Consider the following 27,538-nt stretch of genomic DNA (forward strand, 5'->3'; position numbering starts at 1 on the left):
ATAATAATAATAATAATAATAATAATAATCCATTCCGTTGCTCCGGCCTCCAGCCTGGGCTGTCATCCTACACCAGTCCCACCCCTTAGACAGCTTCCAAATCTGCTCCTATTTTTCACACCGCTACGCACATCCTATAACAAGCCAATATATGTTTGTTGAATGGATACACGCGTGAACGAATTGGGTAGGGAGTAAAGTGAACTAAATGATGCCACATGTGTTAATAATCACTGAAACATGTTTTCCATTGCTTCTGTTTTTCAAAGCGGTTTTCACAGCTTGAGTTCTCTCCATTTAGCGTCATGAAAGCCCATTCGAAATGGATATCAGCTGACGCTGGCCTGCACGCGTTTACCTTCCTCCCCTCACCCCGCTCGTGCGCCTCTCTTTCGGCTGGTTTTCCTGTCTCCTTCCATCTCCTCTCTTTCGCTTCCCTTCCCTCTGCGCCCGCGCCCGCGCCCGCCTCCCAGCACGCTGGTCAGCTCCTCTTGCTCGCAAGCCCGCCTGGCCCAAGCGGCGCGAAGTCACGAGGCTGGGGGCGGCCGGGCGCGAAGGGGGCGGGGCGAGGCCGGGGCGCCGCAGCGCGCATGGGCGGAGCCTCGGGTCCCGGGCCGCCTTGGTATATCTGCGCGTGCGCGGCGTCTCTGCTGGGCCAGTCGGGACCGAGGAGACAAGATGGCGCTGCGGGCAATGCGGGGGATTGTCAACGGGGCCGCACCCGAGCTACCCGTGCCCACCGGTGGGCCGGCGGTGGGAGCTCGGGAGCAGGCGCTGGCAGTCAGTCGGAACTACCTCTCCCAGCCTCGCCTCAGTGAGTATCAGAGAGTAATACGTCTCCGGTCTTTGCTCCGTAGCCTAGCCCTTTGCTCCCAGTCACCTGCTTAGCCAGCGGGTAGGGGGTAGGATTTGTTTTTCCCTCCCGCGTCTCCCCTCCGACCCTGACCCACCTGTCTCTTTAGAAGGAGATTTGCCTGTACCTAATATTTCCAGGAGATGGGCTGAGGGCAAGAGCACCAGCGGGAACTTTTTCCTGGGGTTGGTGGGCTCCTGGCTATTGCCCTACCCCCTCCCCTCCCCAGCTTCCCTAGGCTGGAGCCTTCTTAGGCACTTCCTTCCCGTCCCCGAGGGCCACTTCTTGTCACTCCGATCTTAATCTTCCCCTGACTTCATTTGGATATCTAGGGGTCGAGGGAACGCCCCTTCTTCTCCCCTCCCCCTGGTGAGGACCTCAATGGGCTCTTCAACTCCTGCGGAGGGCAGACGGTAGAGCCATCGCTGACGTGGTCAGGCCTTTCGTGGATGGAGGTCAGGCCAGTAGCCAGGGGGAGATGTGGCTTGGTGTTTGGTGGAGGGGCTGCTCCACAGAAGGACACCTAGATATCAGAGAACGCTAGAGCTGAAAAGTACCTTGCAGGTCATCCAGTCCAACCTTATCATTTTACAGGTGAGAAGCCTAAGGTTCTGGAAGGGGTAGGATTTGCCATGCTTCAGACACTTAATTATTGGCAGAGCAGGGACTAAAAATCCAGGTTCTTAAATTCCCGCTGGGCCTTTTTCTACAGTTGCCTCTTCATTTACTGACCAGTTAACCAAACTTGGTTGAGTGCAGGGTTCTTTGGGGAAGCCAAATGGCTTTGCCCATAGGTGGTGTGTGTGCATAGGCTTGTTTAAGTGTTGTGATTGTTTAAATAAAAAGGCCTTAATGAACTAGGTTTAAGTGGATAGCTCAGCAATTCCAAAAGAAATGGTTCTTGATTACTAGAGAATGCAGTTGTGTAGCATCTAACTTCTTCACAGCTTTCTTGGGAACTGGCAATGAGCCCTCGAAATAGACTTTTTAAAAAACTGGGAAAAGCACATGATGTTTCCCCGGGTGGTGAGACTGCATTTTCACTGGTTAATTGCCAGAGTGTCTGTCTCTAGGTGGCCGACTGGTTAAAAAGGATTTCAGATGAAGGGTGTTAGTCTGGGCGATCTGAAGCCTGACTAATCCACATCCTGATCTGTCACTGGGTCATGTGATAGCACTGCAGTGTGAAGAAAAAGGAAAACATTTGATTCGGTGGATTGCTGAGATGTGCCTTTTACACTGGGAATTGTTCGAATTAGAAAATGTATGTTGGGGCTTAGCTGAAGTAGCTACTTCAGGAAATCGGCAGATGTTGCATTCTTATGCAAACCTTGGCAATAAATTTATACCTATGAATTACAAATTCTCTTTTATTAATTGCTTTTGTATGCATTGCCTTTCTTTGGGTAGAACAGATAGACATTAGTGGTGCCTCTCAAAAAAGGTTATAAAGGTGCAGTAGTCAGTTTCCATATAATTAATCATTCAGTGTCAATTCAGAGAATATCAACTGAAATAATGTTGTTTAAAGAGTACTCCATGATTAAGATTGTAAACCTTTAAGAGAGATGAATATGATTTCTCCATGGTTTGTACCTACTTAGCCAGTTGCTGAAGGATTTTTCCAGACGTTATTCTTGACAAAACTGTTGTAGCATAGGGCTTCACACCGAACCGTTAGAGATCAGGGATCCTTTTTATGTCCCCACTGCCTAGCACAGTGCCTGACACATAGAATGTGTCTTGTAATTGTGTAACTTGCATTTAAACTCCTTGCTCGAATAATTCAGTGGATAGATTGTGAAAATAGGTGGAATCAGAGCAGGGAGTTGAAATGCCCGGTTGAGTTGAGTTTCACTTATATATCCGTGTTATTCTAAAAAGCATAAATGATATCATACTTAGGCTAACAACTAACAGCATTTGAGTGTTTTCGTATTTTGCCATATTTTTTATTTTACTCAAAATTTTTAATTGCTTCTGAGTAAATATTGATTAACCGCTTAATTTTTGTGGGTTTTTTTTTTTTTTTTTTTTTTTTGAGATGGAGTCTTGCTCTGTCACCCAGGCTGGAGTGCAGAGTGGCGCGATCTAGGCTCGCTGCAACCTCCGCCTTCCAGATTCAAGCAATTCTCCTGCCTCAGCCTTCCGAGTAGCTGGGACTACAGGCGCACACCGCCATGCCTGGCTAATTTTTTGTATTTTAGTAGAGACCGGTTTCACCGTGTTGCCCAGGCTGGTGGCGAACTCCTGAGCTCAGGCAATCCGCCTACCTAGGCCTCCCAAAGTGCTGGGATAACAGGCATGAGCCACCGCACCCAGCCAACCTCTTAATAAATTGATTGTAAATTTTTGTAAATTGATGTTATCATTTAAGGGGATATGTAATTATAGTTATTTAGTGTGTGTGTGTGTGTGTGTCTGTGTGTGTGTGTTGAGACAGGGTCTCACTCTGTTGCCTAGGCTGCAGTGCAGTGGTGTGAGCTCAGGTCACTGCAACCTCCATATCCCAGGCTCAAGCGATCCTCCCACCTCAGCCTCTCGAGTATCTGGGACTACAGACGGACACCACTACCTCCAGCTAGTTTTTTTAATTTTTATTTTTTATTTTTGGTAGAGATGGGATTTCCCCATGTTGCCCAGGCTGGTCTGCAACTCCTGAGGTCAAGAGATCCGCCTGCTGTGGCCTCTCAAAGTGCTGGGATTACAGGTGTGAGCTACTGCGCCCAGCCTAAAGCTTCACACTGAACCTTTAGAAGTCAGAGATCCTTTTTGTGTCCCCACTGCCTAGCACAGTGCCTGACACGTAGAATGTGCCTTGTAATTGTGTAACTTGCATTTAAACTCAAAAAGTTGTGTTTTTTTGAATGAAGAAATGGAGTAGTGTTGACAGTTCCACTGTACAAATTAGATCCTTTTTAAAAATAGCTTCAAGATTATAGGACTTTTAAAAGAAATGGAAAACATATTCAGGCTTGAAATTAGGAAATTATCTTGAGCATTTTAGTTGAATTTTTGAAGTCACAGGGAATGAAAACGTGATTTTCTCTTAAAAGAAAAGATTCAACAACATACATAGAGCTTTCAGGTGCTATATATTTTGAATTTGGTCATCTCCATTTTTCTTGAGACCCTAGATCAACTGGCCTTAAGTTTCTTATATCATAAAGCAGAGCTAGCCCTGCAAAAAGTCAAAATAGGAATCTTCTCTTGCTTTTTTCCTAGAACCTCTTCTTCAGGTGCTCACTGCTCATCATGTAGATCTCTACTCTTCTTGTACAAGAGAAGATGATTGCTCTGGGTTTTTGTTTTGGTAATAAGGCAGAGTAAAAGGCTAGGACACTTATTATGCAATGGCTGTCAACTTTTTTTCTGAGTATTTCATAATCATTAAATGGTGTTAGTGGTGTTGAGCAAGCTCCTATCCTGCAGGAGGAAGAGGATGTCGTCTGATAAAATATGTGCTCCTTAAAACCTGTGTAGATTTTGGGTTTTAGATGTTACTTCATAAATACTTGTCTGGCTCATATGATAGTTCAGAATCAAAGCCAAGACATTTTGGTTGTAAAATATGTTAAGAAGGTAATATAAGCATGTATCTTCTGTGTTGTCAGAAGTTCTGATTATCCCCCATTCACACATCTAGGGACTCAAATTCTTGTTCATTTGGAGAGGAGTGGTCAATATGTAGGTAAATAGAAATATTTAGGTAATTTGCAAATGAGTTTTTGCCTTTTTTGAAGGGCAACTTAATGTCTTTGACAGCCATACTTTAAACTGGTATCTCTGTTTTGGGCTGTTAATGGTAATGGTGAGGAAGGCTAGATAAATCTAGAGATAAAAGGTAGTGTTTGTTATCATTCTGCTTGGTTTTCTTTGCAGATAGTTTTAGTACCGTGGAAAAGAGCTGTAGTTTTATACAAATTGTCTTTTTGTCCCCACTTGTAGTCCAAGTGCTAGAAGCTGTATGATCTCCATACTTTTTAATTGTACTGAAGACTAAGGCCAGAAATATTATAAGGGTCATAGAGTACCAATCCTAAGATTGAAGAAAAACCCCGGGCGCGGTGGCTCACGCCTGTAATCCCAGCACTTTGGGAGGCCAAGGCGGGCGGATCACGAAGTCAGGAGATCGAGACCATCCTGGCTAACACAGTGAAACCCCGTCTCTACTAAAAATACAAAAAATTAGCCGGGCGAGGTGGCGGGCGCCTGTAGTCCCAGCTATTCCTGGAGGCTGAGGCAGGAGAATGGCGTGAACCCCGGGGGGACGGAGCCTGCAGTGAGCCGAGATCGCGCCACTGCACTCCAGCCTGGGCGACAGCGAGACTCTGTCTCAAAAAAAAAAAAAAAAAAAGAAAAAAAAAATTAAAGAAAAACAAAACAGTTAGAAGCCGGGCTCCCCCATTTAAAAACCAACTTATCAGGGCCTTAGTTTCCTTAGGGTGCATCAGCCTTGCCTACTGTGTTAGCGGTTTTCTGCTCCTTTTAACAGAAAACCTGAAACTGGGTAATTTATAAAGAAAGGGAATTTATTTCTTAAAGTTCTGGAGTCTGGGAAGTCCAAAGTGGAGGGGCCGCATCTGGTGAGAGCCTTCTTTCTGGTGGGACTTGAAAGAGTCCCAGGGTGGTTCAGGGCATGACATGGTGAGGGGGCTGAGAATGCGGGGGCACTAGCTCAGGTCTCTGTTCCTTTTGTAAAGCCACCAGTTCCCTTCACACGATAATTCATTAACCCATGAATGGATTCATCCATTTATGAGAGCAGAGCCCTCATGACCCAGTCCCCTCTTAGAGGCCTCACCTGTCAGTACTGCCACATCGGGGATGAAGTTTCAACTTGTTTTGGAGTTTCCGAGGGGATGTTCAAACCCTAGCACCCACCTCATTGTGTTCTGTGAAGATGAAATCAGATGGGCTATCTGAAGATGCTCTGTAAAAGCATGAAGCTCTTTCCAGCTATAAAGCTGGGTCCCATTTTTATCTTATTTGGACTATAACATGTCTTAGCTTAGTTTTTATATGTCAGTTGAATTTAAACCAAGCATGTTTAACCTCTGGTTTGTATTGGAAGTGTCTCCTCATTGCCTCATGTTTTTCATGATTTTCAATGCAGGAAAACTGCTGAAACACCTCCACCAGATACTCCGTTCTCTACTTAAACTCTTCCAGTAGCTGCGACTCCATTGGAAAAAGATTGTTTTGCGATAATGACAAAACATAGACACACGGAAATATTGCCTGGTGCATTAAACAGTAAAAACCTGTTTTGCATAGCTAAAATTGCAGGCTTGTGAAATTGTTTTGGGTAGTATCGCTTCATAATTCTTACAAGATACCATACCACAAAAAATGAACCAGTTCAGTTTTAGAATTTGGGCTGTAGTAGAATCAAAGAATAAGTGGCTTTGGAGCTAGAGTGTACACATTCAGATCGTTGGGCTGGTTACTTGTGTCCTTGGGCAAGACACAATAATTTCTCTGAGAATAATTTTCCCTTCTAAAATTTAGAATAATGATAGCTAACTCATATGTCTGTTACAGAGATTAAATGAGAATTCCTGAAAAGTACTTACTAAATGTATGTTGGTGTTATCAATTAACTTGCAAGGTTACTGACTTTTTAAAAGGCTGGTTATGTTGTTGCAAATTTAGAGACTTTTGATGAAGTAGAATCTTGTCTTCTGTAGTAGAAGTCAACTTGATTCACTGTTTCCAGGAAAAGCTATGACTAGTGTTTCTTTTTCTTGGTCATACTTTTGCTCGTGACTGGCAAAATTTCATAGTTTGGAATGAGCTTGAATTTTAAACATGAGATTCTAAAGCATTATTGTTGTAGAAATTAGACGTATAAAGGAGATACAATCTTGTTGAAAAAATAAAGAGAATTTTAAGAACCTGATGTATTTCACTGATGTTGCATTTTATTCAAAACAGTTTATCATAAATCTCATTACCATATCCCCTCCCTCACCCCAGCTGTTTGGGAAAGGTTTTGGAAAGGTCTACGTTTCTGCATTTCTGAAAACTGGTTTCAAGAAAACATTTCTAATGTAGCTCACTTTCCATTTCCACTTGGCAATTTTAGAAAGCCATTGAAAAAAAAATGCTGGGAGTCTTTTTAAAATGAGAACAACGAAGAAATCTTTTAAAGGGTTGGAACTATGTTTTTTAAGAGTATTCAATCATTTTAAAACAGTAGGGATAGTTTTCATAAAAGTGGTAGAAAATGTGGCAAATGGGGTCTTTCTAGTAATCTAGTGGAATGATTAATCCTTTCGCATGACCATCCATCCAAGTAGCTTGCTTTTTATCTAAAGCGGAAAAAAAAATACACTTCAGTTGGGGGGCCTCTGTTGAGACAGTTACAGTACAATTACTGATGTATTCAAGCAAATATGTGATGTCTGGATTTAAATGTCCTGTTAGCAGGAAAGATGGAAGCCCTGACAGCGCTGTCTGCTCTGTCCCAGCATTTGTACTAGGGCTCTGGCTTCCCCGCCTGAGGCTGAAGGAATTGTAATTTTAAATTCCAAAGCCCCTTGAGTGGACAGACTGGTTAGTAAATGGTTTCCTCATTCTTGGGAGTCCACATCTATGCCAGGAATCTCTGTGCAAGCTCATTATAAGACCTCAAAAGAAATCAAGCAAGTGAAAAATTCCCAGTTGTTAGACAGCTTCATGTTAATTATTTTAGGCCTTATAGTAAATTTTCTTCAAAACTTTAGTTCATGTATTTTTTTTCAGTTGTTCTGCTTACGAAATTTAGTGAATTTTGTAGGTGTCTGGTAGAATTACTCTCCCCTGAGTGTTCTTATACCTGATCCCCATTTCTCTTGCCATGCAGGTGTGATAGGTGAGGGCTTTGGGTAGGACCTGCTGGGGTAGAGTAGCAGTTTATTCCTAGGGCGCACTTTGTAGTGGAAAACAACAGTCTCTAACCTGGCAGTAACGTTTGACTTTTTTTAAAAGGATACTTTTCTTATCTTATTTGACCTCCTGGCCTTTTTTTCCGTTGCCTACTCCCTCCTTCAAAAGCTCTTTTCACCTAGTTTTTATGACACCATTTAATTGTGGCTTTTTACCTTGCAGGCTATACAATTTCTTTTGTGACTTTTGTCACTTCTGCTTAACATTAAGGATTCCCTTTCCTCATCTACTTAGCTAAATGCCGCCTCCTCTATAAAGTTTTTACTTTTCTCCCTGAGGTGAGAACTATCCCCCTGTTTCTGCTGTGCTCCCACAAACGCTGTGCAGGCAATAGTTAGAGCCGTTATCTCATCACATTCTAACTCCACCCCCTCACATAAGACTGAACTTTTGAAGACAAGCAGAGTCTGTCCCTCTGTGTCTTGTTTTTGTATGCTGGGTGCTTACAACAATGACTTACTCTTACTAAGGATTCAAAATATTTTTGGTTGGATGACAGTGGATTATGAAAAGTTGTATAGGCACAGACGTATTTTATAAATGCATTGAAAAATTTTGTAACTATTTGAATGTACCGTATTCTAATAGATATGATAACGTAGAAAGGATTTTTGGTAATGCCAGAGAGCTAATTTAAGCTTTTGTGCTATTTGACTAAAACCGACTCTTCTGTATTTCTTTCCAGCATACAAGACAGTATCTGGAGTCAATGGTCCACTAGTGATCTTAGATCATGTTAAGGTAATACCACTATCTGTTTTGGTCTATTTATGTAGTTAAAAATGTGGCATTAAGTCCTATTTAGTATACTTTAAATTTTTGTTATGATTTTAAAGCCATACTTTAGACTGAGTGTCAGTCAGTCTAAAGCCCAGATACCCTGATACCCTGGGCTATCAGATACCCTGGGCTAAGCTTACCTGAGCTGTTTGACCAAAATATCATCCAAGAAAACAATTTCGATAATATGTTTTCTAGAACAGTAATTGTACATTGGTTAAGGGGGTGGGTCAGGGAGAGGCATACAATTACTAGTTTGTTGAGAGAGGTTAATGATGCATTTGTGCTTGGCATGTGACCCCTCTGGAAGCAGAAAATACATTGAGAAACATTTCTTAAAAGAAAGGGCAAAGTGCATTGCCTCTTCTGCTTTATCACTAAGGTAATATCTTTGTGTATGATAAGGTACCTGTAGAAACTAATCTCAAGATGAAACCTAGCGAGTTGACCTCCTGACTACAGTTTGATACGTGCTGCAGATTGATTCAAAGCCATAATCAAACTGAAGTTGTACAAGATTTAGGCAGGTGCCCATTAACGTTTTGTAAAAGAATACAGCCTCCTCTTTTGTTTTCTGAGGAAAATATTAGGAAGCTTTGTTTGTTTCTTTATATTTTAATTGTTTTCTATATTCTTTGTTAAATAAACTTTTGGACTCATTTTTAAAATATAAATTTTTTAATATTAGTAAGTATATTATTGAAACAGCTCAAAAAATATTTGGGCTCAATTGTGTTAAGTGCTGAGTCCAGTACAGAAAATATAATGGTGGACCACGAGAATGGGGTCTCCCCTAGTTGAGCATAGTATAGTGGAGATACAGATATAGTATCAATGTCTAATTGGTATGTGCTGTGAAGAGTCAGTTAGGGTGCTGTGAAAGATGATACTGGGAAGGACTTAGAAACCGTCTCTGAGGAAGTAATTTTAAGAGACCTAAAAAAGTTTCATTGAATGTTACATTGGGTTGTAGTTATAGGTGAGGGAAGACTGGTAAATCACTTTTATGTAGTTGTAGAAAAATCTATTTAGACCATGAGATTTATAGTGATTTGTTTTGATTTTAGATTTTGGCTTTTGTTTTTAACATAAAACTTACAGGATCAAGGAACAGATAATCTCAGGCAAATTATATCAGAATAGAAGAAGATGAAGCACTGTGCCAACTGATTTTGTGAAGTTAGCATATCTTTGACTCCAAACCAGAAAAAGGGTAGTATTAGAAAAGAAAAATAGCTGTTCTCACTTATAAACACAGATTCCAAAATTCTTGATACATTCATGTTAGATATTAGCAAAATACCTATGTAAAATATCAGCAAAAGTAGACAATTTGATATTAGAAAATCTAACAATGTAATTCAACACATTCATGGATTAAACTAGAAAAAGCTTATATTCTCGATAAATACAAAAAAAAATTTGATGAAATTACTCATTTTTTAAAAAGCCTCTTCAAAAATAAGGAATATAACAAACCTTTAACCTCTTAGTGAGTATCTACCACAACCTGCAGCAAACCACGTACTTAGAAGATGCTATAAACATTCCCATTGAAATCAGTGAAAGGAAAACAACTATTTCCTCTCTACTGCTGTTCTTAGTATGTACTTCACTTCAGACACCAGATGTGTGTGTGTTTTCCTATAACAATTCAATTCTTTGGCAAACACCTATTGGATGCCCTGTAATTTAACTCAGTTCTGACACTCACTGCAAAGAGTTGTGTGTACCCCATAGGTTAAGGGCTTAATCCCACAAGACTGCAGTCCACTTCAGATGCCAATCAAAAGTAGTGGGTCCCCAGGTTACCCACAGCTACTGTCCAACTCGGCTACAGATTGAAGATTCCCTTCTGAAGTTCGATAATTTGCTAGAATAGGTTATAGAACTCAGGAAAACCATTTACTTACTATTACTGATTTAGGGTATATTAACATATTAATATTACTGTTACTGAATAGGGGTATATTAAAGGATACAAGTGAATAGCCAGCTGAAGAGATGATCATAGAGTGAGGCCCTGAAGAGTCCCGAGCACAGAAGCTTCTGTCCTCGTGGAGCCGGAGTGGACCACCTTCCTGGCACGTGGATGCATTCTTGCTGCCCAACCCAGAAACTCTCCAAACACCCTCAGTTAAGATTTTTTTTTGAAGACATAAGCATGACTAGGCAAGTCCTTAGCAGCAGTGATTAGTCAGTTTCCAGTACCACTACTCTGTCAGGAAGTCAGGGGATGGGGCTGAAATTTCCAATCCTCACTCAGCATCACTATCCATCTTTCTGCTAAAAACCTACCCAGTGCTATGGGGAAAAGAAATTAGGGTACAAAGGGATTAGAAGGGAAAAGGAACCACCATCATCATTTCTTGATAATCTGATTAATGAATCAGAAAACCCAAGTCATCCAGTGGCAGACAATTAGAAACAATGGTAGCAAACAAGGTAGTGGATACAGGATCAGTTTACAAAAATTTTTAGTGGTCTGTATGCCAGAGTAACTATTTACAGAAAACTATAAAACATTGTGAAAGACCATAAAAGAAGACCTAAAATAAGTGAAGATTCCATGTTCATGAGGGAAAAGACTCAATTCTCCCCAATTAACACAATCAGGGAAGAGTAATTAAAAAAGAGGATTTGGTTCAGTAATAAGCAGATATAACAGTGGAGCAAAATTTAGAGCCCTGAAATCAACTCTTCACACATGAGAATTCGACTTGGTAAATCAACATTACAAGGCCGTGGGGGACACTGTGCTGCTCAGAATATTCTTAGGGCAATTGGTTTCCCATATAAAAATGAGAAACATGAAATTAGTTACCAAAAGTCCAGATGGATTAAAGATCTAAATATAGAAAAGGAAACATAAGTCTAATAGAAGACTATACAGAAGACCGTTTTTATGACTTCAGGCTGTTTTCCAAACAAGACACAAAAGACATAAATTCGTAAAGGACCACAGTGTGTTTTATTACGTAAAAAGTGTTGTGCGCATGTATCCTAAAACTTAAAGTATAAAAAAAAAAGTGTTAAAACTTTTGTATGAAAAGATACCATAAGCAAAGTTAAAAGGAAGGAGACTAAGAGAAGATATTTGTACAAGGATTAATATAGAGAATCTATAAAACTTCTATAAATGAATAAGAAGGATTTACTTGATAAGTAAGAGAAGGATATTAATAAGCAATTCATAGGAAATGAAGTCTGACTTGTCAGTAATATGAATGAATAATTGACAATGATAAGCATGGGAAGTTCCTCAATATTGGTAGAAGTCAGGAAAATGCAAACTAAAACGATGCTGTTTTTATTAAAAAGGCAAAAATTACATTTAAAAGCATAGATTGGCAAAGATGGAGGGAAAGGATACTTCTTTATATAGCTAGGGAGACTGTAAATTAATAACATTCCTTTGCAGAGTTAATTTGGCAGAAAATGGGCATGGCCTGTATGTGGCCCACCAAATGGCTTTGGGAAATTCTGGCATACTTATATGAGGAGCCCCATACAAGAATGCTCATTGTAACATTTTTGTGCTAGTGTAAATTTGGAACAACTTAGAACTCCACTGGTAGAAGAAGAGCTGAATGAAATGCAGTGTAGTTATCTGATTTAACTATATCTGCTCTGTTTTAACATTAATTCTAAGGTGCCCATATCTCCAAAGGGTCTTAAACCAATGGCACATCATAGTTTAATTGGCAGGTTTCTCTTTTCACATCACACAAAATAATGATGCATCTTTCAATAAATTATGTTGGTAAAATAAGTATTAACATGACACAATGTCATGTTAATATCAGGTCACATGAAAAACAAGTTGCGGAATGATTAGTACATTGCCATTTATGTAAATCACCAAACTTCATTTTTTGGAGACATGTCTTTTTAAAGAGTAAAAATGGATTAGAGGAATATATATCTTGTTAGGAGAACTAGATTGAGGATGAGACTTAAGCATTATCTTATTATAATAGTAATTATTATTTAGTAACTTTTTTTTTTTTTTTTTTTTTTTTGAGACAGCGTCTTGTTCTGTCAGCCAGGCTAGAGTACAGTGGCACGATCTTGGCTCACTGCAACCTCTGTCTCCCCAGCTCAAGCAGTTCTGCCCCAGACTCCTGCGTAGCTGGGATTACAGGCCTGTGCCACCATGCCTGGCTAATTTTTTATTTTTAAAAAATTAAAAATAAAATTTCACCATGTTGGCCGGGCTGGTCTCGAACTCCTGATTTCAGATAATCTGCCAATCTCAGCTTCCCAAAGTGCTGGGATTACAGGCGTGAGCCACCGCGCCTAGCGTATTTAGTAACATTTTATTCTTTTCCTGTCAACCATATCTGGAGCACACAGTTGATTACACAGCCTAGAAAGCAATCATCAGTTCTAGGTGGTGGGAACATGTTTATCTGTACTTTTCTGTGGCCTCAAAACTATAAAATATGCATGCAGAGGAAAAGCAATACATTTAATTCGCATGTTTTCATGGATTTAGGACCCTTCTTCTGTACCTTATGGTTTGTTTGCTGGTATATGTGACAGTGATGTTTGTTGTAAGGACTTAAACTACCTGAGGATATTGAAAGCTCTCAGCAAAAACCTGTGTCTGTGAAGAGTAGAGGGCTGCACATTCAGACACAACATGGGAGAGACAGAGCATGTATAGTAATCTGGGGGGCTTGTAAAATGTTGGATATTGATCCTTTATTTTTTTCTCTTTAGTTTCCCAGGTATGCTGAAATTGTCCATTTGACCTTACCAGATGGCACAAAGAGAAGTGGGCAAGTTCTGGAAGTTAGTGGTTCCAAGGCAGTAGTTCAGGTAAGTTTCAGCTGGCCAGCTGAACTGTTTCCTAGTTGCTGACACATAGGGAACACTGCTTGTTTCTTTCTGTGATGATCATTGCATAAGTGTTTTTAGAGTCTTTAGAGATTGGTTACCAGCTGCAGGGAAAAAAATTATTATTGCATGTTTTTTTGCTCAGTGTCATTTAGTCCAATAGCAACACTAGTAAATGGCTTTTTAAAAATGGATAAAAGTAAGTAGCCGTGTAGAAGGAGAGAGATGAAAAGCATAATTCGCTGATGATGTGATGAAACCAAAAGGATATCTGTCTGAGTTTCTTCCTTTAAATTATCTCATACAGTTCCTAGTTTTAAAATGTTACCTCACTATGGGTAATGGCAATTTTCTGAAATAACATGTTCCCCTTAAAAATAGCCTAAAGCAGGGATTGTCAAGATTTCTGTAAAGGGCCAGAGAGTAAAGCTTTTAGGCTTTGTGGGGCCAACTAAATTCTCCTACATATTCTTCTTTCTTTCTTTTTTTTGAAACAACCCTTTAAAAAAAAGTATATATATATAAAAACATGCTTAGCTTGCTGATCGAATTTGGCCCGTAGGCGTGAACCCTTGATCTAAAGGTTGACAATTTGATTTATTATCATATTTCTTTGCTCATTATATCAAAAGTAGTATACATTCATGTGTTTTACTTTATAAGGGCTGTTTAACAGACAAATAAAATGTAAATGTCCATGATCTAAATTACTTTTACCCTTCTGATTAATTCTTTTTCTTGATAGGTATTTGAAGGAACTTCAGGTATAGATGCTAAGAAAACGTCCTGTGAGTTTACTGGGGATATTCTCCGAACACCAGTGTCTGAGGATATGCTTGGTAAATGGATATTATTCATTCTAAGCCGAGATCTGTTTCCTTTTAAACATATTTCCATAATGTCTTTTAAAAATTATGAACATTTGAAAGTCAGCATCTACTCTGTCCTGCCTTCTTACTGATTTCTAGGTCGGGTATTCAATGGATCGGGAAAACCCATTGACAGAGGTCCTGTTGTACTGGCCGAAGACTTCCTTGATATCATGGGTAGGGACAGTAGATGGATTGCTGTGTTTGGGAGAAAATAACCTCTCTCTGTCTTGTACCTTTGCCAGATAGAGAGTGGTTTTTGTGATATCATTTAATGTAGATAGGCAACATGCTCTGTAGGTTATAAATTATTTTATTATTTCATTATATTTTCTTAGAAATTATCGTAAAATTTTATGTATTAATATCTTAAGATACTGTAAAATATCTAGGATATATCTGAAATGTATATGGTAAAACGATGAATTTGAAATTAGGACTTCTCTCTTATTTGCTGTATCTTTATTTTACTTTAGGAACTTGAATTCTATTACCCTATGTTTTGTGAGTCTACAAAAGAGTAAAGGAAAAAATTATTTCAAGTTTCATATTTGAAAAATAACTGATTCTTTTTTGTAGTAAAGAGATGCTTTATGTAGTTCTGGTCTTCTGGTGCTTTTTCTTTTCTTTTAATTTGATAGGATGTCTAATTTCATTCATGAATAATGTGGCAACATGTTAAAATTTTCCCTTTTGGAAATACATTAGGTCAGCCAATCAACCCTCAATGTCGAATCTACCCAGAGGAAATGATTCAGACCGGCATTTCGGCCATCGATGGGATGAACAGTATTGCTAGGGGGCAGAAAATTCCTATCTTCTCTGCTGCTGGGCTACCACACAATGAGGTGAGGACTGGGATCGGTTTGCTACGAAGTTTAGCAGACAAGAATTTCTGTAATGCATCACTGTTACTGAGAAACCGAATAAAGGGTTTTCAAAATAAATACTCAGTGTTATTGTTTTTATAATCCACTTACCTCACATCTTTATTTCTGCACGTCTTCTTGCTTATCCTTACAGATCTTTGCAAAAAGTACAAAGTAGTTTTGTTGAATAAATCCCCTAAAACATCCTGGTTTCGTTTATGATTACTATTCCAAAAAGTTAACGGTGAAAGTTACTTTCTGGTAGAAATGTTATTTTAGATTTCAACTGAATTCTTCTACTTTGTTCATCAGATTGCAGCTCAGATCTGTCGCCAGGCTGGTTTGGTAAAGAAATCCAAAGATGTAGTAGACTACAGTGAGGAAAATTTTGCAATTGTATTTGCTGCTATGGGTGTAAGTAGAAGTTATTTTTGTTTTAGTATGATATATAAAATTTTGCTTCTGTTATGAGAACATTGTAAGCTCTACATATATAGTTGAATTTTTCTTTAGGTAAAGAATTTGCAATCTGGCATTTTGGCCAAACAGGAGTAAAATTTGGCATTTGACTAATTTGAAATTTAAGAATAATATTGTTTGTGCCCCATACCGGCTCTTTGTTCTCTTGGTTTTTGTGAAGACTTTTGATGTACTTGAGGTTTTAAAAGAAGGAACAATTCAAATCTGTAGCTTGGCTTTCATCAGAAATAAATGTTAAGGATTTTTCTTCTCCCAGCACTGATGAAGTTGTTGTTATTTAGGTAAACATGGAAACTGCCCGGTTCTTCAAATCTGACTTTGAAGAAAATGGCTCAATGGACAACGTCTGCCTCTTTTTGAACTTGGCTAATGACCCAACGTAAGAGCTGTTTCTTTCTGTGACTCAGACTCGGGATCAAAAGTGTTTCTTAAGGTTGGGGAGGTGAAATGTGGTAATAACAGCATTTGGACCTAGCAATGAGGTAACCCTGTATTTAAAGTCTAGCCCTGCTTTTTGGTAGTTATCTGGCACTGGGCAAATAACTTAGGTTCTGAAGCTCATAAAATGTGACAGCTGATACTTGTCTCATGGAGTTGTTTTGCATATTAAATGAGATCATACTTATAAATTACCTAATACACAATCAACTCTCTGTAAATGATTTTTTCCTCTTACCTCAAAAATCTGGCTTTCATTTGTTTCCTCTCTCTCTCCTTCCTACCTCCCTGCCCCACTCCAGTGTTGAGAAACCATACAACTGAGAAATTTGGGACATTTATAAGTAACTGTTAATACCTTACTTAAGAATTTGTAAAGTAACAATTGCTTTACTCTCCTCAATTTATTTAAAACTTTAAAAGGGGAATTGTACCGTTATTTCCAGAATCATTTCTTTTTGTCTCTTCTTTTTGGTCTTTTGGTTTGAATGGCCTAAGACTTAATGTTCCCTTTCAGCATTGAGCGAATTATCACTCCTCGCCTGGCTCTAACCACAGCTGAATTTCTGGCGTACCAATGTGAGAAACATGTATTGGTTATCCTAACAGACATGAGTTCTTATGCTGAAGCACTCCGAGAGGTAAGGTGTTCGTGTTTTTCCCTCAGTTAAACACAATTGGTTAATTTTCAGGGTTAGCTTGTCGCTTTGCAAGTTTTCATTCTTTATGGTTTTTTAATTCCACTGTTCATATATTAATAGAATGCCTTAATAAATCAGAAAGGAAAATACTTCCTTTTTGTCAACTTGGTAGAAGTGATTAGAGGATAAGATTTAAATGGTTAGCCTGTTTATCATACTGTCACTATCTCCATGGCTTAAGAAATGATTGTAAAAGGGAGTAAATAATTCAAGCTGTTTACTCAGTTACTCTCCCGGGAAGTTCTGTTTCTGTCCAGACTATTAATTTTTAAACCTTTTTGTAATTCTATTTTTAATGATGTTAATATTTTATAAAGACCCTGCTCTCACAGTACTCTCTTCAGCACCTTTTTCTTCAGAAAACCCAGTGTTTATTTAGGAACAATATTAAGATTCTAGCAGGCTGGGCACAGTAGCTCATTCCTGTAACCCCAGCACTTTGGGAAGCCAAGGCGGGAAGGTCACTTGGGATCAGGAGTTTAAGACCAGCCTGGGTGACATAGCAAGACCCTATCTCCACAAAAAAATTAAGATATTGGCTGGGCATAGTAGCACACACGCTTGTAATCCTAGTTGCTCAGGAGGCTGAGGTGGGAGGATAGCTTGAGTCCAGGAATTCGAGGCTGCGGTGAGCTATGATGGTGCCACTGCACTCCAGTCTGGGTGACAGATCGAGACCTTTCTTAAAGAAAAATTATAACAGTTACCCCTAGAAGTTTTGGGGTATTTGTTCTAATACAAGTTACTGAAATTTTGAGTAAGTTACTTTTTAAAGCACGTAAAAAGACTTCTGAAGAGACAGGCTTCTTAAAATTCCCTCAGTGCCCTCACCATACCTTACTCTGCTGTATTGCTGTTTCAGACTAACTCTAGTCAAGGACTAGTTTTTCTCCCCCATCCATCACAGACCAACACTCTTGTAAAATGCAATAAAAATGAGTTATTAGAAAAGTGAAATTTTAACTATATATATAATTTACAAATGCAGATTTTAAAATTGTTAGATTCAACAGGCATTAAATTATTCCTCCAAATTGCCCTGAAAGTTTCTAAATGCTTATCTTGCTTTCTGTGTGATCATTGCATGTTGATAACAGTTGGTCTGCAGACCGCACTGTGAGGAGCACCGCTGTAGCACGCTCCTTTGAAGATGTCAGAGTAGCACTTAGAAGTTGCATTTCATAATGCTTTAGGGTTCTAGTTGATTGTAAGTTAACATGCACGCCTACAGTCTGGTATCCATGTCTCTAAGGGAAAGATCGTTTCTCACCATTCTTATTTTGTGCAGTGGATGGACTCTTGACTTTGTGACCTTCAGAAATTGTTTAATTTTTCTGACCCTTGATTCCAACTGTAAATTGGAGGTAACACCTTCCTCATAGGGTTGCTGTGAGGATTAAGTTAAATAATGTTGTAAAGTGCAGCAGATGATTCCTGGTGTACATTTCCTTCCCTTTTGACCTTTTTGGGATTAGGTTGGATAAATATGGCTAGTTCCACCACGTGGAATAAATCTTGTGAACCAAGAATCTTTTCTGTTTTAAAATTAACTTCCTTTGATTTATAGAATTGCAAACAGATTTTCTTCTAGCAAACTATTTGAAAACTTACATTATGGCAATATGATTTTAGCAAAAACCTTCTGGTGCCCCATTGTCAACATTTTTGTTATAGAATACTTTGAATTTACATTGCCGGGAGATTTTTCTAAATCATTCTTAAGGACAGTATTTAAAATGAACATGATGGGATTTTCAACTTTGTACTTTGGCATGTTCAAACAAACATGTTCTAAGCAAGCTTGTTATAATATGGTATGTGATACTCTTCTCCTTGACTTGCTGTCAGGTTTCAGCAGCCAGGGAAGAGGTTCCTGGTCGACGAGGTTTTCCAGGTTACATGTATACAGATTTAGCCACGATATATGAACGCGCTGGGCGAGTGGAAGGGAGAAATGGCTCGATTACTCAAATCCCTATTCTAACCATGCCTAATGATGGTAAGTTTTGGTATTTGGATTATAACACACCTAATCATTTTAAGGAGAGAGAAGACCCATCTACCTTTTCGAGTTGAAGTTATTTTGAGAACACATCCCCTAAGAGTTTATCCTGGTTATTTGCCTAAATAAAACATTTTTCATTTGAAAATTACCCATAGTTACTATCCTATTGTGGAGGAAAAGCAATTTTCTTCATAATTTAAGTTTTTAACTTTATTAGGTACTGGTGAGTGCCTGCTGTTTGCAGGACACTGTTCTAAATGTAAAGAATTTTTGAAAAGAATTTATGGTCTCTACTTAATGTAAGTTAGTCTAATTGGGGATGTTTTTTATGTGTGTGCACCAGTAATTTAAGATGGCCATGTTCAGTGCCACATGAGGAGTACAAGTGGTAAACTCCACAAAACTTAGAGACAAATTTTTTAACCAAAGGCTGGTTAAAAATGACTTTCCAATGCCTGTCTGCGTGTGTGCCCAGGGTGGCTTGTGGGGTACGACTGTTCAGAATTCCTCTCCTGTGTCGCCTTTTTGTCCTTATTTCAGTTTTTGAACAACACTTTTACAAAATATGGTAAGTTATTACTTACTGTAATTGAGCACTGTTCTGAGTGCTTTATAAATATTCACTCATTTCCTCCTCATAGCAACTTTGAGGCAGATGCTGTTTGAGGCACAGGGAGGTAAAATGATATGTTGAGATTAGCAAGTGATAGATTTAGGACCCAGTTTGAGTTCATAACTCACACCGTTACTCTGTACTGCCTCTGACGTGAAAATGATTTGTTCCAAGGGAGTAGCTACAAAATGATGTAATTTAACAGATTTGGAAGTGTGGTGTTTTGTGTGACCTTTTTGGTGCAGCCTGTGTAGTGTTGTTTACTTGTCTATATGCCTGCATTTTGCATGGTGAAATGTTGTGTATCCATCCGACATAGCTTATGAACTAAGAATGTTCTCAGTATACATCAGGTTGGCAAATTTCTATAAGGGAACTTTGGGTTTAAAATGAAACTTTACTTATATTGAGAGGGGAGAGCGCTTACCTAGGGGAGAGAGTATTTTTTATGAATGCAGCCAGTTTACCTCATAGAGCCAACACACATCTAACTGCTACAACCAAACTAAACTGGCCAGTATGGTTGCCGCTAGCCACATTTGGCTGTTTAAGTTCAAGTTAACTAAAATAATTGAAATTAAGTTTTTCAGTTTTGTTAGCCACGTTTCAAGTGTTAGATAGCCACATTTGGCTAATGGCTACCGTACTGCACAGCACAGACACAGAACATTTGCAGCATCACAGAAAATGACTCTAAGAACACTCTTCTAAGTAATGTTATAGGTAGTACAGAGGGACTTCTTGTGGGTTTGGTTCCGAGAGATGGCCACTTTAAAACTTATAACCTAAAGATGCCATGCTTAATGCCAACTGTCTTCCTCCGGTAGATATCACTCACCCCATCCCGGACTTGACTGGCTACATTACAGAGGGGCAGATCTATGTGGACAGACAGCTGCACAACAGACAGGTACTAGACGTGAGCAGTGCTGTGAAGCTTGCAGACCTGCTCATCCGTTATTCTTTAGTGACTTGGATTTTGCTCTTAGGAATTGCTTTGCTTAGAAAGTATCAACTTGAATTGTTTTTAGTATGGTTATAAAATTGTCATTTCTGTTATCTTCAATTCTGGTGTCGGCAGAGCGCCAGAATTAAGAATTTTCTTAACACTTTTCTTTATTGTGTCTTAAAACGGAGTCACTTGTCTCCAAGAACTTTTTTGGGAATTCTGTTCCATAATGGTATCATCTACCAATCTTGTTATTAATAGAAAAAAAATGACTTTTCCATGCTTCTGTAGTAGATGCTGACTTCTAAAATCAGCTTTTAGGAATTATTGTTAATTTGTTTTATTTTGTGTATAATTTTTTGAGTCAGAGTTCAGAAGACCATTTTGACTTGATAATGTGGTAGTACTTACCAAACAGATGTGAAAGTTGAGTTTTTTAAAATAGTCTTGTACAGTGTTACAGATGACACTTTTTTGGATTTGATTCTCGAAAGAAATGCTATGCTATAAAGTGTTTCTTACTACCTTTTCTTGCCAGGAAGAGACAGTAGGATTCATCTAGGAGACAAATGCAGCAGTTTTCTGTGATTTAAGTTGTAATAATGAGTTTCATATGTTTTTTTATTACCAGTAAAACTTGAGTTTTGTACTTAAATATAGTATTTTTTCCCCTCTCATTCTACCCAAGATTTATCCACCTATCAATGTGCTGCCCTCACTATCACGGTTAATGAAGTCTGCTATTGGAGAAGGGATGACCAGGAAGGATCATGCCGATGTATCTAACCAGCTGGTACGTACATTCTTCTAAGAATGGTGTTTGAAAATAGGGATACGTTTCTGCTATCTTACACCTCTTGTCTTTCACCCTTACCACTTTTCTCTTCCCCATCCACGTGGAATTTTAGTGTAGGCTTGATGTGGAATACATCATCATTCATTAGAACCAAAGCAGCCTTTTCTCATAAGGATAGATGCAAATGATCAAGATTAGCTTGAAACCCATGTCTAATGCTATCAAGTTTCCAAATAAAAAGCCAAGCAATGAGGTTGTTTAAACTTTTTATTAGCAATTTTAATGTTAATTATAGAGTATTCCTGAAAGGCTACTCTGACCTATTTCTTGCTTAACATATTAAGCCATCACCAGAACACTAACGTATACAGTTTTATGTAGGCTCTGAAATCCTTGATTTTTATACTCATATAAGATTGTACACTAACACAAATAAAGAAAAATACTCTGGCCATAAAGTAGAAATGGTAAACTTAGCGACATCCCAGATTTTTTTTGAATAGAACTTCAAGACGGATTTCTCCATGGTTTAACTATGAGTTCTGATTTTCAAGTGCTCTATAAATTTCGAGCTCATTAACATGTTGAAGAAGTGTGTTTTTTGTAGAGCATTAGGAGTGTCTATGTATTGTATGCCTGAAGACTCCTTTCTGAGTGAGAATGTAGTCCTTCTGGTACTTTCATATGAATTTTATGTGAATTGTTTCTGTAAATTCCTTCTATGGGTTCTTGTAAGGAGAACTAGAGCAGTACATTCCTATATCCCAGATGACAACATTTTGAGAGCTTCTCTCTGCTGATAGGAGCCTTTCTTCTTTTTAGTATGCGTGCTATGCTATTGGGAAGGACGTGCAAGCCATGAAAGCTGTCGTTGGAGAAGAAGCCCTTACCTCAGATGATCTTCTCTACTTGGAATTTCTGCAGAAGTTTGAGAGGAACTTCATTGCTCAGGGTAAGATGACCGTTGTCTTACAAACATAAAAAGCCTCATGTAATTTTGAAAACGCTTTCCAAGCCTAAGAGAATTCTCGTTGGTTTCTATATAGTTATTTCTCTGGTTAGAGGCTCTGTCACCTGCCTGCCTTAACCCTCTGGCTTCTCCTCTGCCCTCTAAACATCTTGGGAAGATCTTGACTTGATTTTCCAGTTACTCAGCTACCATCTCACTGTTTTCCTTCTTCCATCGCCCTTCTGAATCCTCCTTCCCAGGCCCTCTGCGGTGCAACTTCATTGCCACTTCTCCTTGCTGCTAACTTCTTAGCAATGATCTGCTTTGACATTTGGGGCTTGGGACTTTGCTGATTCATCTGTATTCATCTCTTTTTCTCATTTCTTACCTTCCTGCCTCTTAATTGTTAATAATCCAAAAAGCTCGGTTACCTGTTCTTTCTGCTTTCCCTCCCAGCGTCCACTTTTCACTCTGCTGTGGGCTCTATGATGTGTGGACCTTTACCCACTGTCCAGACCTCTGGTTCCACACCTCCAGCTGCCTTAGGAACACCGTTGTTGTTTATGCCACCATCCCCTCAGGCTTAGTGTACTCAGAACCAAAGTTTTTTTTCCAACTGACCTGCCTAGCAGTGCCCTTTCAATTTTTATCTACCTCTGGTATAATCATTGTCCCAGTTAACCCAAGCTCAGTAACTGGGCATTATTCTTTTTTTTTTTAAATATTATTATACTTTAGGTTTTAGGGTACATGTGCACAATGTGCAGGTTTGTTACATATGTATGCATGTGCCATGTTGTTTTGCTGCACCCATTAAGTCGTCATTTAGCATTAGGTATATCTCCTAATGCTGTCCCTCCCCCCTCCCCCCACCCCACAACAGTCCCCGGAGTGTGATGTTCCCCTTCCTGTGTCCATGAGTTCTCATTGTTCAATTCCCACCTATGAGTGAGAACATGCGGTGTCCGGTTTTTTGTCCTTGTGATAGTTTACTGAGAATGATGTTTTCCAGTTTCATCCATGTCCCTACAAAGGACATGAACTCATCATTTTTTATGGCTGCATAGTATTCCATGGTGTATATGTGCCACATTTTCTTAATCCAGTCTATCATTGTTGGACATTTGCGTTGGCTCCAAGTCTTTGCTATTGTGAATAGTGCCGCAATAAACATACGTGTGCATGTGTCTTTATAGCAGCATGATTTATAATCCTTTGGGTATATACCCAGTAATGGGATGGCTGGGTCAAATGGTATTTCTAGTTCTAGATCCCTGAGGGATCGCCCCACTGACTTCCACAATGGTTGAACTAGTTTACAGTCCCACCAACAGTGTAAAAGTGTTCCTATTTCTCCACATCCTCGCCAGCACCTGTTGTTTCCTGACTTTTTAATGATGGCCATTCTAACTGGTGTGAGATGGTATCTCACTGTGGTTTTGATTTGCATTTCTCTGATGGCCAGTGATGATGAGCATTTTTTCATGTGTTTTCTGGCTGCATAAATGTCTTCTTTTGAGAAGTGTCTGTTCGTGTCCTTTGCCCACTTTTTGATGGGGTTGTTTGTTTTTTTCTTGTAAATTTGTTTGAGTTCATTGTAGATTCTGGATATTAGCCGTTTGTCAGATGAGTAGGTTGTGAAAATTTTCTCCCATTCTGTAGGTTGCCTGTTCACTCTGATGGTAGTTTGTTTTGCTGTGCAGAAGCTCTTTAGTTTAATTAGATCCCATTTGTCAATTTTGGCTTTTGTTGCCATTGCTTTTGGTGTTTTAGACATGAAGTCCTTGGTAACTGCTTATTGTCCAGTGATCAATTATTTACTAATTTGTGTTGTTTTCCTTTGAAATATCTTACCCTATTCAGTTTTTATTCCCATTGTTATACCTTAGTCCTGTGTTTCTTAAACTTTAATATGCTTTTGAATCAGCTGGAGATCTTGTTAAAATGCAGATTCAGATGTAGCAGACCTTGGTGGGGACAGAGATTTTGCATTTCTGTGAATTCCTGGGTGATGTTGAAGCTGCTGGTCTCTGACCACTCTTGAGTCCAAAGGCCCTAGTCCAAACCTTTGTCCCATCACCCTTGGCCATTGGTGCCAAGTTTTTCACCAATCTCCTTGACTCCCTGTGTGCCATTGCCAGGGTAAATATATTACTAATTTTATTGGTTGTCCCTCTACTAAAAAATCCTATAATGGTTTTTGTGATGTAGCATAGGCAGGATTTTCAAGCTGTTTTGCTTGGTCTCTCCCATCACCCCTGCTAATGCTAGTGATACTCTAACATCGGTGGTTACAGCAGGTGCGTTTACTTTGGAATAAATGCATCAGGCTGTACACTTAAGATGTGCACTTTTCCAGTTATATGATACATTATTAATATTCAAATCCCCAAAATATTCATGATTGTTGGAATTTTTTTAATGCAGAACCTGAATATCTCAAACAAAATAAAGTTTTCATCTAGAGAAAAGAACCCAGACCTCCAGCTTTGGAATCAAAGAATAAGATTTATTTGTGGGGATAAGGATGATTCTGCCATCAAAAATAATTTTAACAACTTAGAAAACCACTGACCTTCAGATAGTGATATTCTGGAGAGGGTTGTATGTATTCAGGTGCTTGACTGGCATTTATGGCCTTCTGAGCATCTGTGTTAGTCACCTTCAAATTCAGCCGTTTCTCTTTGTTTGAACCTTCTGTGCTAGGGAGACTTTTCTCACTAATCTCTGGACAAAACATTGATTCTAGTTTCCATTGCTCAAGTATTCTACCCAGTTGTCAAATCTCAGATCTGTCTCACCATCCTCTCCCGCAAGACTGTTCCCTGTCTCAGCCCAGCCGCCCCTTCCTCATCTCTGGTTCCTTATGATACTCACCATCTGTGCCTTCTTTTCCTCAATCCTTCTCATTTAGTCTTGGGAGTCCCAACTTTTTTTTTCAATATCTATTTAATACACTGCTAGTCATATAACAATACATACTGGATAACACTGCTAGGTTGGAAGTCATTTGCATTTATTAATTCAATCTCAATTTTTTAAGGTCCTTACGAAAATCGCACTGTCTTTGAGACTTTGGACATTGGCTGGCAGCTACTCCGAATCTTCCCCAAAGAAATGCTGAAGAGAATCCCTCAGAGCACCCTCAGCGAATTTTACCCTCGAGACTCTGCAAAGCATTAGCTGCTGCTTCCGCATTGCTCCGCGCTCTTGTGAAATACTGGTTCTGTTTTCTTTATTCCTTTTGCGCTCCCCAGTTCCCACCTTTGTGTTGGAGTTTACCGTGTTACCCTGTAATTAAAAACAAAGAATAGGTAACATATTGTGCCAGTGTTGCAACATTTTAAACTGCTAACAGACCTTAAAATATCTCCTTACCTGGGTCCTCAGTGCTATGTTTAAAGTGCTGCAGGGATGGAGTGGCGTTTTCTTATTGCTGTATGTATTGTACATAGTGGAATGGTTAGTTACCTGATAACGGTCTCATTATTTGGGTCTCTAAGACCTTACCTCTCAACTCCCTCAAGAGTACCAGTCTCTGAAGTTATAATGCTTTGGTCTCTACATTAGGGGCAAGATCCGGTCTGAAAGAAGTCTCCTTTGAGAAGGGCCAAGAGGCTCTTTCCTGAGTGTTTGCTTTCGGTTTGTTGGTGTGCCTGTATTGCTGGGCTGTGCTGCTGCTCGAAGCAGATGGTTTTGACTGTCTACTTGCTCTTTCTTGTATAATGAATAGATAAGTGAAAGGAGTTTTCTTTTTCTCTCGTACTTATGTATTGGGATTCCTGTGTCTTACAGCTCTGCCTCTCCAAATAATACACAGAATCCTGCAACTTTTTGCACAGCTGGTATCGTCTGGTAGCAGTGAGGCCCCTTGTCTTGGTGATCCTCACTGGGTTTCCAAGCAGAGGAGTCACGTGATTACAATCGCCAATAGAGTTGTTTGGGGTACAAGATGAGAAGAAAAAAACCTACAGCCTTTCTACATTCTGACATGCTAACAGTGGTTTAAGTTTCTAAAGTGTTTACCAGATGCTGAAGGCAAGTTGGGGGGAGCAGAAGCACTTATGTTTACGGATATTTTAAACTCTGTTAGAGAGCAGCCTTTGAAAATCCCCAATTCGGTTCTGCTTTTTCACCTCTCTCTACCTTTTCAGGGTATTCTTTGTGGCACAAACGATAGCATTTCCAAGCTTTAGAGTTTTCTGAATTCCTGCGCCTTCCTGACGTGAGCCCTGAGCGATCTTCTATGCATTTCTGCCATGTGTCCTGTTGGTCTCTCTGTGTTCTTTGTTACTTGGGTGCAATAGCAACTTCCCTACTCCATGCATTCCATCTTTCATGTTGTGTAAAGTTCTTCACTTTTTTCTTTGAGGGGTGGGGGTGGGGGGAGTCAGCATGATTATATTTTAATGTAGAAAATGTGACATCTGGATATAAAATGAAAATAAATGTTAAATTAAATGGAAGTTAACTAAAGTGACTGTGTATCTTCTAACGAGGAAAGCAACAAGCAAATATGTAATCACGCATCTCTTCAATTCACAGCTCTGAGCACCATAATCAGGATTGGGAACCAGTCCTTGTGTTGTAGGGACATGGCTTCCAGACTGCCCTTGTCGTTCTTTTCAGTACTGTCCCTTACAGTGTGCTGTAGTTTCATCCAGGGCTGAGCATTCCTACAGGTGCTCCCCAGCATTCCTCATTTCAGGCCTTGTCAGGACCTCTAGAGCCCATCTGCTGTGAGCAAAAGAGGGTGCTAAATAGTGAAATACAGCTTGAAGCAAGCCAAAACTTGTTTCACATAAAATCTCACATGGATGGCCGGTGTATAAAGAAACCTGGTGAAAGCACGGGGCATGCTGTCATGGAGCCTCCCATTTCTCCCCACTCCAGTTCAAGGCAACTTTCAGGAGATGGAGGGGAAAAAGCTTAATCATAAGAAGAACTGGGTAGACCTGAGTTCTCTTTCTGATTCTACCAGTACTATATGGCCTTGCTTAATCATTCAACAAATTCGAGTCTGGTTGTCTGCTTGTATGCCTTTTAGGGTTATTGTAGGGACTGGAGATTTTTGTGTGTAAAACACTAGGACAGTGCCTGGCCCATAGCAGGCCACTGTTACTAGTAAACCTTTTTTAAGATGAATTTGCCTTATTACTCTTACATAATACTTAGGAATTGTTGGTTATGTGGCACTCTTGTTAGTTTGTAACTTATTTTTTAGTGAAAACATTTTCTTAAGGAGCCTTTTTATACCAGAATAAGACCTAATGAAAAGACCTGTTATGAAGCCAAGTGTCCTCAAAGGTCAGGCTAACTAAAATGACTCATTTGGCATTTGTTCTTGCAGTTGGCTGCCACTTCATTGTGTAAGATTTCATGTAAGTGAAAAAATGTTTTCAGACTAATGTCATAAATACCTCGCTAAGATGTTTTATTTTCAGCAAGTGTGGGGGTACAAATC

General features: G+C 39.3%; 1 protein-coding gene across 1 annotated transcript; it reads left to right on the plus strand.

Moving 5' to 3' along the window:
- Positions 1–596: 596 nt before the first annotated feature.
- ATP6V1B2 (ATPase H+ transporting V1 subunit B2) lies at positions 597–26,540 on the plus strand. The gene is made up of 14 exons (XM_003265222.4): positions 597–814; positions 8,469–8,524; positions 13,289–13,387; positions 14,151–14,244; positions 14,374–14,451; positions 14,983–15,122; positions 15,456–15,557; positions 15,905–16,002; positions 16,579–16,702; positions 18,611–18,761; positions 20,208–20,290; positions 21,018–21,122; positions 21,948–22,077; positions 25,118–26,540. The coding sequence occupies exons 1-14, from the start codon at positions 679–681 to the stop codon at positions 25,255–25,257; spliced, it is 1,536 nt and encodes a 511-aa protein (XP_003265270.1). The 5' UTR covers positions 597–678; the 3' UTR covers positions 25,258–26,540.
- Positions 26,541–27,538: the final 998 nt, after the last annotated feature.

Source organism: Nomascus leucogenys, chromosome 8, assembly GCF_006542625.1.
Source record: "Nomascus leucogenys isolate Asia chromosome 8, Asia_NLE_v1, whole genome shotgun sequence".
In the NCBI taxonomy this organism is placed as follows: Eukaryota; Metazoa; Chordata; class Mammalia; order Primates; family Hylobatidae; genus Nomascus; species Nomascus leucogenys.